Source organism: Drosophila biarmipes, chromosome 3R (genome assembly GCF_025231255.1).
Source record: "Drosophila biarmipes strain raj3 chromosome 3R, RU_DBia_V1.1, whole genome shotgun sequence".
NCBI classification, from domain to species: Eukaryota; Metazoa; Arthropoda; class Insecta; order Diptera; family Drosophilidae; genus Drosophila; species Drosophila biarmipes.
Window position 1 is genome coordinate 17,756,544 of NC_066616.1, and position 13,085 is coordinate 17,769,628.

The window sequence follows — 13,085 nt, forward strand, 5'->3', positions numbered from 1 at the left end:
TTACCATTTCTCATTTGCAACATTTATGTTCCTCGCTTATATCACCGTGTTAAAAGACCGTGTTTTGCAGACTGACATTGTATAAACAGATTTTAGTAAGGCCTTTGACTCCGTTAACCACTCACTTCTTTTATTTAAATTAGATCAGCTTGGGTTTCCTGGTAATCTATTATCTTGAATTTCATGTTACTTGAATGGTAGGACTCAGAGGGTTATATTCAAGAAAGCTGTTTCAAAATTGATCTACTTGACACCTGGAATGCCTCAGAGTAGTCATTTGGGCCCTTTGCTGTTTACTGTTTTAAAACTAATATTTTAACTCATTTGCTTAATTCTTAGTTGTGCCTTTTATTTTCATTTGTGTCCCGTCTCTATTTGTCTTATATATCTTTTTTATATATAATTTTTTGCCCAAATTGATAAAAGGACCCCGCGCGTAACAAGCGCGTGCTTGGTATCGATGGGCCTCTTGTTTGTACTGTTTAAAGTGCATCAATAATAACGTAAAATATATATAAACCTATTATTTGGGAAAAGGCAAAGTATCTGCGAAGTAAATCACTTGGAGAAAACATGTCATTGCGGGCGGACAAAGTTGAGCTCAGGCATAAAATTAAAGATTGCTGCTCCCAAGTATCCCAGGTGTATAGTGGAACCTGTGGCCAGAGGGTCCGGAGCACAGAAGCAGCCATAAAGAAGCTTTTAGGCCGAGTCGAGATGATAAATTGTCTACCAGGCCAGTTGGCTTGTTGGACGTTTGTCGATTATTTGCCTGGATTTCCTCCTTTTTCTTTGCATTTTCTATTTACTATATTTCGCCAGTGCAGGTCGACAACTTTTCACTGCCGACGACACTAACGGCTACCATAGATCAGTTCCGACCTGGCTGGAGGACCACGACCATGTCCTCCTCTGGGCTCCTCCGGGCGCACCGAGAGCGGGGCATTAGATTAGACAATTTGTTGGGGCTCCGGCGAGCAGTTTGTGCCTGCAAGCGCCAGGGTCGAGACTTCGAGGAATTTATCACCGCTCCCCCCTCGAATTTCCCCTGCGTGTTAATTGAAAATTGTACGGTAATGTTGCTTATCGCGCGGCTATCAGACGTCTTCCCAAAGTCTGGGTGCCCATACCCATGGTCTCCCCCCCACCTGAGTATCTCTGGGGCTTGCGTGTGCCGTGTCCATGTTCGTGGGCAGCCTGCCACACCTTGGGACACCTTGGTGCTCCATGCCTCCCAGCTCGCGGTGGAAATTTCTAACACTTTTTGACAACTTTTCGGGGAACGCACTTAAAAAATAATTTATCGCCGCTGACATTTTTCGTGACTTTAATTGCCCCGCTCGCACTTCGATAGTGATTTACCTGTTGCGGTAGAGCAGCTTCTTGTCTATGGATTTTCGGATTTTTTGGGCTTAGCCCCGTAAGCTTCGCCTTAGACTCGTAAGCGGTTGACGCGAGTCGGGCTTAATTGCTTTTTCACCCCATACGCATGATGGATCGCGCGACGATTGAGGGAGCTGCGTGTTTTCGGAGGGCTCCCTCTTAATAACCGGAAGTTACGTAACCGCAGTACCATTTAGTCGTCTGGCTCTTGACCCAATCAAAACAGCTTTTTAAATGCCTACCAGCAGAACAAAGTCGAGCTGCGTTTTTGGCCAGATCACGGTGAACTTTAGTATCTAAGTACATCATAATACGTAATATTCTTTGACCACAGAAGCACTTGTACTTTTAAGATATACACTTTTCTATAAAAACCTGTGCTTAAACCGCGAAGCCTAAGCAGTACTCAGAATTACTCCAGGGCGATCGTTCCCTCGAGCTTAGAAGAAAAATCTACGATGGTCACTTTTGGATTACTCCTAACAGTTGGATTATTCTTTTGGATCTATTTCCTATGGAGTCGACGCAGGCTCTACAAGCTGCTGCTGAAGCTGCCAGGACCCTTGGGACTTCCCATTCTTGGCATTGCCCTAGAATACATCGTCTTCAATAAACGTAAATTCGAAACCCTTTATATCTGTTGGAAATGAAGTAGCTAAATCGATTTTTTCACAGTTAGGATGAGACTTCGATCCAAGTACTTGGACAAGTACGGCTCAACAGTTTTGATGTGGATGGGACCAATGCCGATGATCATAACTCGGGATCCAAATGTTATCAAGGAGGTCGTTCTGTCTTCGGAGTGCATCAACAGGAGTTCCCAGGTGACTGGTCCGGTGGCTGGCAGCTTTGGCCATGGATTGTTCTCACTGGAAGGTACTGAATAGTGTGCCTTTTCTTTGGCCAAGTTTCTTTTAAATGTGGTATTTAGCCCAAAGGTGGATGGAACGTCGCAAGCAGCTGAATCCCGCATTCAAGCACACCACCTTGACCAGCTTCCTTCCCATTTTCAACGCCGAGGTGAACACGTTGATGGGCATTCTGGACTCGTACATAGGCCAAGGCGAAAAGCGGATCCGCCATGATATAATCAAATGGTCGTTCAGAGTGGCCACTCGTGAGTACAATTATGATATGAGTATTATGATTTTGTTGAACCACTATTCCTTTGAAGAAACCACTGTGGGAACTGATGTGCAGCAAGACAAAGCCTTCCAGGACGACACCATTTTGAAAAGCTACGAGTGGTAAGAAAATATAAAAGCTCCTTAAGTTTGTTCACTACCAACCGCAACTCTTTATATTTCCCAGGCTAATGAACATTATCACAGTGGATGTTATTGCCACCGTTACTCGTAACAAACTAGTATCCCGGCTGGTGGGACTTGAAGCAAGGAGGGCGGAGAGCCTGGCCAATATTAATGGCTTTATAAGCCAAGTGAGTTTGGTCTTCCCGCGTAAAACTACAACATTAAAGCTCGACCTTTACCCATTTAGATCATTGAGAAGAAGCTCAGCTCAAAGCCAGAAAGTGGCGATCAGCCGGAACTGAACTCTGTGATCAACCGGTCCATCGAGCTCCATCGGAAGGGAGAAATGCCCCTCGACGAGGTGCGAGGCGAGTGCTGCCTCATGGTTGCCGCTGCCTTCGAGACAAGTGGTCTCACGGTCTGCCATGCGCTCGCACTGCTGGCCATGTTCCCCGAGTACCAGCAGACGGTATACGAAGAGCTCAAGGATATCTTTCCCAACGCCGGGAAGTTCGACATTACCTACGAGGATATACAAAAAATGGTCTACTTGGAGCGCGTTGTGTATGAGACCCTGCGACTTATCCCGTCCATTCCCCTGGCTCCGAGGGAGACCATTCAGGACTTCCGGCTGTCGAGTGGCGTGGTCATACCCAAAGGAGTCTCAATTGGAATCGATATATTCAGCACGCATCGCAACAAGGAATACTGGGGTCCGGATGCAGAGAACTTCAATCCAGACAACTTTCTGCCGGACAATGTTCGCGATAGGCATCCTTACGCCTATATTCCCTTTACGAAGGGAAAACGAAATTGCATAGGTGGGACCAGTACTCTATTTCGGAAATCATTCCCCTCATACTTTTTGGTATTTTTTCCAGGTTGGCAATATGCACTTATGTCCTCCAAGCTCGCCCTGGCCAAGATTCTCAGGAACTACAGAGTAAGCTCTACCTTTCGATATGAGGATCTCGACTTTGTGGACAACATAGGCATGGTGCTGGCTCAGGAACCAGGAGTATCTTTTCACAGACGAACTTAGGATGGCTGACTTAAGTGAATCATACTCATGTCTTGCATACTTCTCCAAGAACCTCAGACTTATTTTTTCCTAATGGGACTGTTATATGTTTGTTAATTCGAAAAAAGAATAAAAGTATTATAATTTAAAAAGTACTTTAGACTGTGAATTTTTCAACCAGACAGTCTTAAAAGGTGTCAGTCTATATGGCAGTGCACAAGCATTTGAAAGTTGAAAGGTACATTGGTATCTGAGTAATTAGTCAGTAGAGGTTATAGCCATAAATATTTTCTAAGCAAATTTGGGGAGCACCAGCATATAAAAGCAAGACTTTAGCTCGCCGAATTGGCAGTAAAAAGTTGGGAAATGCTTTCGGTGCACTTGTTAATCGCAGCTGGAATCCTTCTGTGGATTCGTTTCCTGTGGAGTCGGCGAAAGTTATACTTGCTGTCACTTCAGTTGCCAGGACGCCTCGGACTCCCCTTTCTTGGAATTGCAGCAGAATATTTCATTTTCTATAGACGTAAGTCGGATTTAAAAAAGAAAACGTATCAGTAAAACTTCGTTATTCGCAGGTAAAATAAGTATACGAAGTAAGTTTATGAAGAAATACGGTTCAACCCTTTTGACCTGGATGGGGACTAAGCCAGTGGTGCTGACAAGAGATCCAAAGATTGTCGAGGATGTTTTAACATCATCTTCGTGCACCAACAGAAGTCCGCATGCGAGCAATGCGATTGCAGATTCCCTGGGACCTGGATTATTGACATTTCAAGGTACTGGGTCTTGGGTACCGACTACTTCTATAATTTATTCATTGCAACCTTGCAGGAGCCCAGTGGGCTGAGCGCCGTAAGCAGTTGAATCCCTCATTTAAACACAATGTATTGCTCAGTTTTCTGCCAATTTTCAATGACGAAACAAGATCTCTGGTGGGCTTATTTGATTCTTTTGTGGGCCAAGGAGAAGTAGATGTACTTCCACATCTAATCAGATGGTCTTTTAGAACATCCACTCGTAAGTAAATCAGCCATCGACGTTATTTCGATCGATACCATTTGATATTCTCCCCAGAAACTACTTTGGGAACCAACGTGAAGGAAGACGAAAACTATAAAAATGATGCAGTACTGGAAAGCTTTAAGACGTCAGGGAAGCCATAAAGGTTATACTCTGACAGTATTCTTAAATGTCCTCTATTACAGGTTCCTAACTAATACAACACTCACTTTATTGATGCCTTTTCTGCAAAATACATTTTTATCCAAAATTTTTGGGATTAAAAAGAAGGTGAAAAGAGCGGTATGCACAATCGGGAATTTGATGGACAAGGTGAGTTTAGACTGCCGATCAAACATTACCATTTACACACTTTTCCCTTTCAGATAATCAACAAAAAGCTTATGATTGAGATGGAAAGTTCGTACAATTGTGATCCTGAAATGAACACGGTCATACACAGAACCATTGAGCTTTATCGAAAAGGCGAAATACCCTTTAATGAGCTGAAGTCCGAATGTAGTAGTATTGTTGTGGCTGCCTTCGAGACAACCGCTCATACGGTGTACCATACCCTCATTCTGCTAGCCATGTTTCCCGACATTCAAGAAAACGTCTTCAACGAGATTAAGGAACTATTCCAAACGACCGAAGACTTGGAAATAATCTACGAAGATCTCCAGCAGTTGGTTTACTTGGACCGCGTGCTGAATGAGTCGTTGCGATTGATAGCACCCGTTCCTATCATCACGAGGGACACGGTGGAGGACTTGCAACTATCGAACGGAGTTCTCATCCCCAAAGAAGTTACGATTACCATCGACATCTTCAACATGCATCGCAATCCTGATGTCTGGGGCCCCGAAGCTGCGAAGTTTAACCCAGATAACTTCCTGCCGGATAAAATATCCAAAATGCATCCATACGCCTTTATGCCCTTTTCAAAGGGAAGGAGAAACTGCATAGGTAAGTAGGCCTATAAATTAGGGAAATTAAATAATCATTTATCAATATTTTTCTAGGTTGGCGATACGGACTGATGTCTTCAAAACTTGCGTTGGTCAAAATACTTATGAACTTCGAACTTAGCACTTCCTTTCGCTACGAAGATCTGGATTTCGTTGACAACATGGTCATAAACCTAGTCAAGTCACCAGGGCTGGCTTTTAGAAGACGAACTTCGAAGTAGATTTGTAAAAGCGTGGGAACGTTATTAAGATTCATACTATTTAATAAAAAATAATATAATACAATTCTTCGTCTATAATGTCAATATAATTTTAATACGTATTTTTATTTTAAAAATAAAATGTTTAATGTTGACGGCTTTGATTTTTTGTAACATTTAAAAATATAATGTTTAAACCTCCATAACATCTTATAAAAGCTACAAATCATATTGTATATAATCATTTAATTTATGAAAACAGCTTCATCAAAAGCTTTTCGCTTAATGGTAAGATTGACACCATTACCCAAGGGTTGAGCTTATAATAGATATATCCTATTAAATGTTGTGCAATTTGAATCCTATATAAAGCTCGTTGGAATTTTACATTGCATTTCAGTATAGTGAAAGGTTGAAATGCTCACGTTGCAAATTTTAAAGGGTGCTGCGATACTCTTGTGGATTTATTTCCTATGGAGCCGACGCAGATTCTACAGGATGATGCTGCAGGTGCCTGGACCAATGGGACTTCCCTTCATAGGGCTTGCCTCCGAGTACCTTCGTCTCAAACGTGAGTTGTGCACTGCTAAAAATCCTTGATAAAACTTATATGGGAACTTATCAACAGGGAATTTGAACTTGCGCACAAGGTTCTTCGACACATATGGACAAACCGGAATGGCCTGGATTGGAATAACGCCTGTCCTGGTAACCTGTGAGCCAAAGATCCTCGAGGACATTTTTATGTCTCCGCATTGCACCGAGAGGAGCTCTGTTGTTGACAAAGCCATATCATCTTGTGTTGGTCCGGGACTTCTGACTTTAAGGGGTAAGTGGGAAATTTACAAAATATTTCTGAACTTTTAAATTTATAATATTCCGTTTAGATCCTCATTGGCATGAGCGACGAAAACTGTTGAGCCCATCCTTCAAAAACCAGGCCATTCTTAGTTTTGTACCTATTTTAAACGATGAATCGAATTCCTTGTTGACCTCTCTTGACAGATTCGTAGGTCAAGGAGAGAAAAACTTGCTACCCGATCTAAATAATTGGTCATTCAAAATAGCCGCCCGTGAGTAAAAATATTAGGGATATGTTATATTCTTAGCTCTGAAATTTCAGAAATTACAATGGGAAGTGATGTGAGGAATCAGGCAAACTACAACAACGGAAATCTGATGCAGAACTACAAAGCGTAAGTTGGGTATGTAAACAAAGAGATTATTTACTAATTTTATATCCAAAGCCTCAATGAGCTTATACCTATTGGAGTTGTGATGCCATGGCTCAGGAACAAGTGCATTGGAAAGCTGAGTGGCTTTGAGAAAACAAGACTGGAGGCCACATCCCAGGCAAATTCATTTATAAAAGACGTATTATCCTTAGATTAACTAGTTTTGAGTATGCATCTTTATCAATACTTTTTAGATAATTGACAAAAAGCTGAGCAGCAGCTCAGAAACCAGCTCGGAACCTGCTCTAATCGATCGTATTCTAGATCTTGTAAGAAGAGGTGATCTTTCCTATGACGACGTTATGGGCGAATTCTCTAATATAATATTTGCCGCATCTGACACCTTATCCATCACAGTCAACAATGTGCTTAGCCTTTTGGCAATGTTCCCTGAAATCCAGGATAAAGTATTTGAGGAGCTTATCGAACTGTTTCCTGAAGTAGGAGAATTCGAGGTCAGCCATCGAGATTTGGAGAAGTTGGTGTACTTGGATCAAGTTTTGCATGAGGCGATGCGCTTGATACCTGCGGTGCCACTATTGATAAGGCAAACATCCCAGGACATTCAGCTTTCGAACGGGTTCCACATTCCCGAGGGCGTGACCCTGATGATAGACATTTTTCACACCCATCGGAACAAGGATGTCTGGGGACCCAATGCTGGGGCCTTCAATCCTGATAACTTTCTGCCGGAAAACAGGAGAGAGAGGCATCCTTATGGATACTTACCATTCTCTAAAGGTAAGAAAACCTGCATGGGTGAGTGATAGTACCCAGACCTTTCTCTAGTTACTCATAATTCTAACCACTAGGCTATAAATTGTCATTAATATCTGCAAAGTTGACTCTGGCTAAGATATTGCGGAACTATAAGCTGAGCGCAAAGTTTTTGTTCAAGGACCTCCAGTTTATTGACAATACTACTATAAAGCTGGCTGAACAACCATTATTAGAAGTTGAGCGCAGGTCTTAAATCTCAAACACAAAATATACTAAACAATTTTGATATATTTTAAACGTAAATGAAATCTTTACCTTTAAAAGAATCTGGCATATAAAAAATATAAGAATATAATAATTTTTGTATCTTCCTAAACATCAAAGTATGCTGGTTATATTTCTTCCCTCCAAGTGTCAACTGTCCATCTCCTCTGTTTAGTTGGAAAACACACTCGAAATGAACCCCATCTAGACTTTATCATCTCTCCAAATTCTAAGTGTCCCAAGATGTTGGCTCTGGCCAGGAACTCGTGGTGTGGCCAAATGCTGAGTCGCCGTTGCCCGTTCTCGAAGGCCTCCTCCGGCGGAAAGCAGTCCGAGAAGCAGGGAAAGTACCGGATAGTGATGGTGCGGCATGGGGAGTCCGAGTGGAACCAGAAGAACCTCTTCTGCGGTTGGTTCGATGCCAAGCTCTCGGAGAAGGGGCAGCAGGAGGCCTGTGCCGCGGGCACCGCGCTCAAAAATGCCAAGCTGGAGTTCGATGTGGCCCACACCTCGGTGCTGTCCAGAGCCCAAGACACCCTCACGGCCGTCCTCAAGTCCAGCGAGCACAAGAAGATCCCTGTGTGCCGCTCCTGGCGCCTCAACGAGCGCCACTACGGCGGACTGACGGGACTGAACAAGGCCGAGACCGCCAAGAAGTTCGGCGAGGAGAAGGTCCAGATCTGGAGGCGCAGCTTCGACACCCCGCCGCCGCCCATGGAGAAGGATCACGAGTACTACGCCTGCATTGTAGAGGACCCGCGGTACAAGGACCAACTGAAGCCGGAGGAGTTCCCCAAGACGGAGTCCCTCAAGCTCACCATTGAGCGCACTCTGCCCTACTGGGACGAGGTGATTGTGCCCCAGATCAAGGAGGGCATGCGCGTCCTGGTGGCCGCCCACGGCAACAGCCTGAGGGGCGTGGTCAAGCACTTGGAGTGCATCTCCGATGAGGACATCATGAAACTCAACCTGCCCACCGGCATTCCCTTTGTCTACGAACTGGATGAGAACCTCAAGCCCCTGAGCACCCTGAAGTTCCTAGGCGATCCGGAGACGGTGAAGAAGGCCGTGGAATCGGTGGCCAACCAGGGCAAAGCCAAGTGATCTCAGATTTTGTATGTCAAATGTGCTCCGGGGAAGGTCAGAGCAATCAGCTCAATGCACTTGCATGCCAAACAAAAACGGCAGACCGAAAGTGCCAAGGCGAATGTCAAGCAGCAAATAAATTTATTTGATTTTAATTGACAATGAAAAGTCAACAGCGATGGGCTGGCCATTGGTCTCTTGGTCTCTTCGACTCCTCGACTCTGTATCTTTGGCTCTGGGTCCCAGGGTCTGGTTGTGGGTCTGGGTCTGGGTCTGAGCCAAAGTCCAGCCGTATTTATATGTGTTTCCATTGCGCTCGTTTAAGAAATCAGGGAATCGAGTGTGTCGCGTCAGTTTTAATTGCTGCGGGATGAGTCCGCGCAGCCTCTGGCATTCCAAATGGGTCGAATTTTAATTTGTTTAAATGAAATACTCATTTAGGGCTTATTGACAAACAAATTGAATTGATTGATCTAAATGAATTTATATGGTGAGCAGGGGCCCAGCAGCGACTCAGATTGTCTCGCGATGAGATGGTGTATGGTAGGGATTGCCCGGTTTAGTCTTCTTCTGGCCATTTGACCCGTGGCTAGCTGTCTATATGGGAGTTCAGAGGAGGCCAGATTTTCCGTGTTAGGCTCGCTTTGATCTAGTAAATTGAGAGCGTGAAATGAGCTAGGAAATGGGAGGGCTTTCTGCAGGAAGGTACTCCTTTGCCGGCCAGCTCCACATTATTTGAACTTAATTACACAGCCGAAGTAGAGTCGAGACCGGAGTTAAACCCCAGAGTCAAAGTCGGCGCCCCGTTAAATCGTTTCCACTACACATGGCAAATGGCAAACCGAAATCGCAGCATAGAAACGGCGGGAACATAAAAATGTTTGCACTTCGTATTTGTCGCGCATAAAATCTAATATCGAATTACAAGGCCCGGTCTCTGGAGAGGAGTCCGGCGTTCGCAGCTCGCAGCTCGTCGCAGTGTGCGTGTCAGCGAAACTTTGTGGCAGGCTGCGCTCCATCCTCACCAGCCATACCCCACTCCCTGGGCCACATCCCGCTGCCATAAAGAAACTGAATTGAGTTAAATGCGCGATAAATTGCTTTTTGCATTTATCATGGTCGCCCTGGCAGGCGGCAGCCCAAGTTTTTAGCTGGAGTCGGGCCAAGCCTAGACCATGAAGTTGGAGCGGCGACTCTGCCTGGGACTCTGTGGACTCCACCCAGACTCCTCCGCCGTCCCCCGCCCTGTGGCTGTGGCGAATATCGAACAAGATTTTTAATTAGTCGCCAAAAAGAAGGCTGGGGGGATGGGTGAACCAAAAACGCAAGACTGCGAGGAATTTCAGGCCAAGCCTGGTTTATTTATGCGCTGCAGGACGGTATTTATTGGGCCAGATCCTGGTTGATCACCTGGCTGATGTAGGCCAAAAAACTGGACACGCGCGTGTAGACGTCGGGCCGGCCCTGGGCACAGGTGGATGAGCCGTAGGAGACGATGCCCACCAAGTGGGGCTGGGCACCGGGCTTGATCAGGGGTCCACCAGAGTCGCCCTGTAATAAATAATACAATATAATACATAATAATACATTGTTATCTGAGAGATCTTTGAACTTACCACGCATGCCCCTTGACCCTGGACAGACAGGGCGCAGATCTCATTCCGGGTCACTCGGAATCCCTTCTGGTTGCACTCCTCATTGGAGATGGTGCGATAGTTCAGCGCCTGTAGGTGATCCGGCAGAGTGGCCGCGGAGGTAGATGAACTGGTTGATCCCCAGCCAGTTAAGCGCACGGGAACCTTTTCACCAATGCGATCCGATCCGCCAACTTGGATGGTGCCGATATTCGATCGCTCTAGACGGAACGGGGGCGTAACCCGAACCAGGGCGATGTCGTTGATGATGCGGGGATTCATGGAGTACTGCGGGTGCACGTGCTTGGTCACCACCCGGTGTCGCAGTCCACCTGCCTTCCAGTTGAGTGTTCCCACGACCACGCTGACGTCCTCCACCTTCATCTTCTCCATGCAGTGGGCAGCGGTGAGGACATGCTGTCCGCTGACAATGGATCCTCCACAGAAGTGCTGCCACCGACCACGACGCTGCATTTGCAGGGAAACCTGGAAGGGCACAGTCTCGTTCACCAGCTGTCCACCATTAATCCTGGTGGGTGGTTCCGTAGTTGGGGTCACCACCTCAGCTAGTCCTAGCTGGAGGATCAGGAGCATGCTGAACTGCTTTAGAACTGTCATTTTACAATACTGGGAATGAATGCAGTGTCATTGCAACCCGTGCATTTTATACATCTCCACGAAGAGCAGTCTTATCATTTATTTGGCGATGCAATCATGTAAAGGCAAGTGATCTTGAAATAATTTAATGTGGGTTGCATTGGAGTAACCTTGCCGAAGTATCTCCTATAAATAACAGTATTGCTTTTGTGGACACTGGAGAAAAATAATTTGTACCTGCTGAAATTAATAATTTAATCGTAACTAAATTTTTAAACTATTTTTGCACTTAGCATAATTAATAAAAATGTTCTATTATTGACAGATCCTTCGACATTAAAGTTGTTTATATAATTTTCTAGACATATGCCATTTTCGAAAGCTTCCAGTCCAAACAGTAGTTCAGGCGGATCTCCTGCTGATCTGCCCAGTTGTCCCCTTGCGTGCCTGGTCATCATAAGCGAGCAGGATCCCCAGATCCCATCATAAGACTGGGCTTGACAGAAGCGCCTACCTGTTGTCATCAATTAGGTAACACGCTCACGCGACCGATAAATACTAAGCCGGCTCTAGTTGGATGCTGGTATCTGCCTTTATCTGGGCAAACGCACATGATCTCTTATCTGATTTGCAAATAAAAATCTGTTTAATTTGCCCAATGCTCTCTGGGCACGGAGCCAGTGCCACTTCGCTGCATGTGCCGGGGTCCAGAGTCATAATTTATAGAGCCAGTGGTTGGGGGCGATGCGCGCTCGCATTCGGATCCGGAGCTGTGGAAACTTAGGTGCACCTCGTGGTGCGATCCTGAGCAAATTAAGTACTAAAATAAACGACCAATTTACTGATTATGCAAAACACGCAATTAATTTTCCACTGGGAAACGAGTGCGAAAATTAATTGCCTGCGAAGCGGAAAACTCAGTCGGCTAACCGGGCTGATCCCGTTTGTTTATGTGGGCTTCAGTCATAATCATTTGCATACAGATCGAACCAGAGGAATTTTTCTTTTTGTACATCCCCCACCTGTTCTCGCTGATGGTCTGGATTGACCCCTGAAATCAGCCTGGTCAGCGATTGCCTGCCGGAGTTGCTACCGGACTTGAAACCCGGCATATAAAATGCCACTTCTCCCACTCCGGGCAGATCATAAAACCAGCGGCTCTGCCTTATGAAGTCGGCCAATAAATCAAGCCGAGGACGTTGGCGGCAAAGAGACAAACAAGAAAACGAATCCCGAAAACAAAAAGCCCATAAAAATTGCACCGAGAATGAATGCTCACTTCGGTTGAGGTCTGTGTTCTGCAGCTCTACTGGGCCACACGCACAATTCCACAGAAGTTGGCTGGCGAACATGGCCAAGATCGAGGGCAGCGGCGGGGCAGGCAATCAACCAAAATGTCATAATAATGATGGCGTCCCGTCGGAGCAGACGGGCAGGATGCTTATCTTGTTAACACCGAGCCGATCCGCAGGCCCTCTTCGAGGAGGATATGGTCTCGGGAACACTGCTGATGGAATGATTAAAGTGCATTTTATTAGTGGGAATTTTGATCATGCTCTGCGGAAGCGCAAAGTTGTTTGCTGTATTTTCAGAGAAGGCATTGCAGGGACGACTTGTTTTTAAAGAAGATAATGCAAACAAAATTAAGAGAGCTAATTAAGTAGAAACAGTCGGATTTACTTAGGAGTACCCCACTCATCGGATTCTAGATTGTATACCATAAATATT

The 13,085-nt window shown here is 45.3% G+C and overlaps 4 protein-coding genes across 4 annotated transcripts; 3 read left to right on the top strand and 1 right to left on the bottom strand.

Annotated features, from left to right (window-relative positions):
- Window positions 1–1,841: 1,841 nt before the first annotated feature.
- Window positions 1,842–3,675, top strand: LOC108031066 (probable cytochrome P450 313a3). Its single transcript, XM_017104271.3, has 7 exons — window positions 1,842–1,998; window positions 2,059–2,259; window positions 2,315–2,500; window positions 2,558–2,630; window positions 2,695–2,821; window positions 2,881–3,454; window positions 3,515–3,675. Exons 1-7 carry the CDS (start codon window positions 1,842–1,844, stop codon window positions 3,673–3,675), a joined length of 1,479 nt encoding a protein of 492 aa, XP_016959760.1.
- A 345-nt stretch (window positions 3,676–4,020) lies between these two features.
- Window positions 4,021–8,032, top strand: LOC108031055 (probable cytochrome P450 313a5). Its single transcript, XM_050888409.1, has 14 exons — window positions 4,021–4,177; window positions 4,230–4,430; window positions 4,486–4,671; window positions 4,729–4,801; window positions 4,860–4,986; window positions 5,040–5,619; window positions 5,676–5,785; window positions 6,233–6,392; window positions 6,450–6,650; window positions 6,709–6,894; window positions 6,945–7,017; window positions 7,069–7,195; window positions 7,251–7,815; window positions 7,869–8,032. The coding sequence occupies exons 1-14, from the start codon at window positions 4,021–4,023 to the stop codon at window positions 8,027–8,029; spliced, it is 2,907 nt and encodes a 968-aa protein (XP_050744366.1). The 3' UTR covers window positions 8,030–8,032.
- A 157-nt stretch (window positions 8,033–8,189) lies between these two features.
- On the top strand, window positions 8,190–9,281 carry LOC108031145 (phosphoglycerate mutase 2). Its single transcript, XM_017104359.3, has one exon. The coding sequence runs from the start codon at window positions 8,284–8,286 to the stop codon at window positions 9,142–9,144; it is 861 nt and encodes a 286-aa protein (XP_016959848.1). The 5' UTR covers window positions 8,190–8,283; the 3' UTR covers window positions 9,145–9,281.
- A 1,228-nt stretch (window positions 9,282–10,509) lies between these two features.
- LOC108031310 (chymotrypsin-1) lies at window positions 10,510–11,378 on the bottom strand. Its single transcript, XM_017104555.1, has 2 exons — window positions 10,743–11,378; window positions 10,510–10,677 (listed from the first exon to the last, which is right to left on the bottom strand). The coding sequence occupies exons 1-2, from the start codon at window positions 11,376–11,378 to the stop codon at window positions 10,510–10,512; spliced, it is 804 nt and encodes a 267-aa protein (XP_016960044.1).
- Between the last annotated feature and the right edge of the window lie 1,707 nt (window positions 11,379–13,085).

Bases quoted from the DNA above. Each gene is read 5' to 3' on its own strand.
- LOC108031066 (XM_017104271.3), top strand. From the start codon at position 1,842: ATGGTCACTTTTGGATTACTCCTAACAGTTGGATTATTCTTTTGGATC. The intron at 1,999-2,058 runs GTAAATTCGAAA...ATTTTTTCACAG, and splicing joins ATACATCGTCTTCAATAAAC to TTAGGATGAGACTTCGATCC. The intron at 2,501-2,557 runs GTGAGTACAATT...ATTCCTTTGAAG, and splicing joins GTCGTTCAGAGTGGCCACTC to AAACCACTGTGGGAACTGAT.
- LOC108031055 (XM_050888409.1), top strand. From the start codon at position 4,021: ATGCTTTCGGTGCACTTGTTAATCGCAGCTGGAATCCTTCTGTGGATT. The intron at 4,431-4,485 runs GTACTGGGTCTT...GCAACCTTGCAG, and splicing joins TGGATTATTGACATTTCAAG to GAGCCCAGTGGGCTGAGCGC. The intron at 6,895-6,944 runs GTGAGTAAAAAT...CTGAAATTTCAG, and splicing joins GTCATTCAAAATAGCCGCCC to AAATTACAATGGGAAGTGAT.
- LOC108031145 (XM_017104359.3), top strand. From the start codon at position 8,284: ATGTTGGCTCTGGCCAGGAACTCGTGGTGTGGCCAAATGCTGAGTCGC.
- LOC108031310 (XM_017104555.1), bottom strand. From the start codon at position 11,378: ATGACAGTTCTAAAGCAGTTCAGCATGCTCCTGATCCTCCAGCTAGGA. The intron at 10,678-10,742 runs GTAAGTTCAAAG...TATTTATTACAG, and splicing joins AGGGTCAAGGGGCATGCGTG to GGCGACTCTGGTGGACCCCT.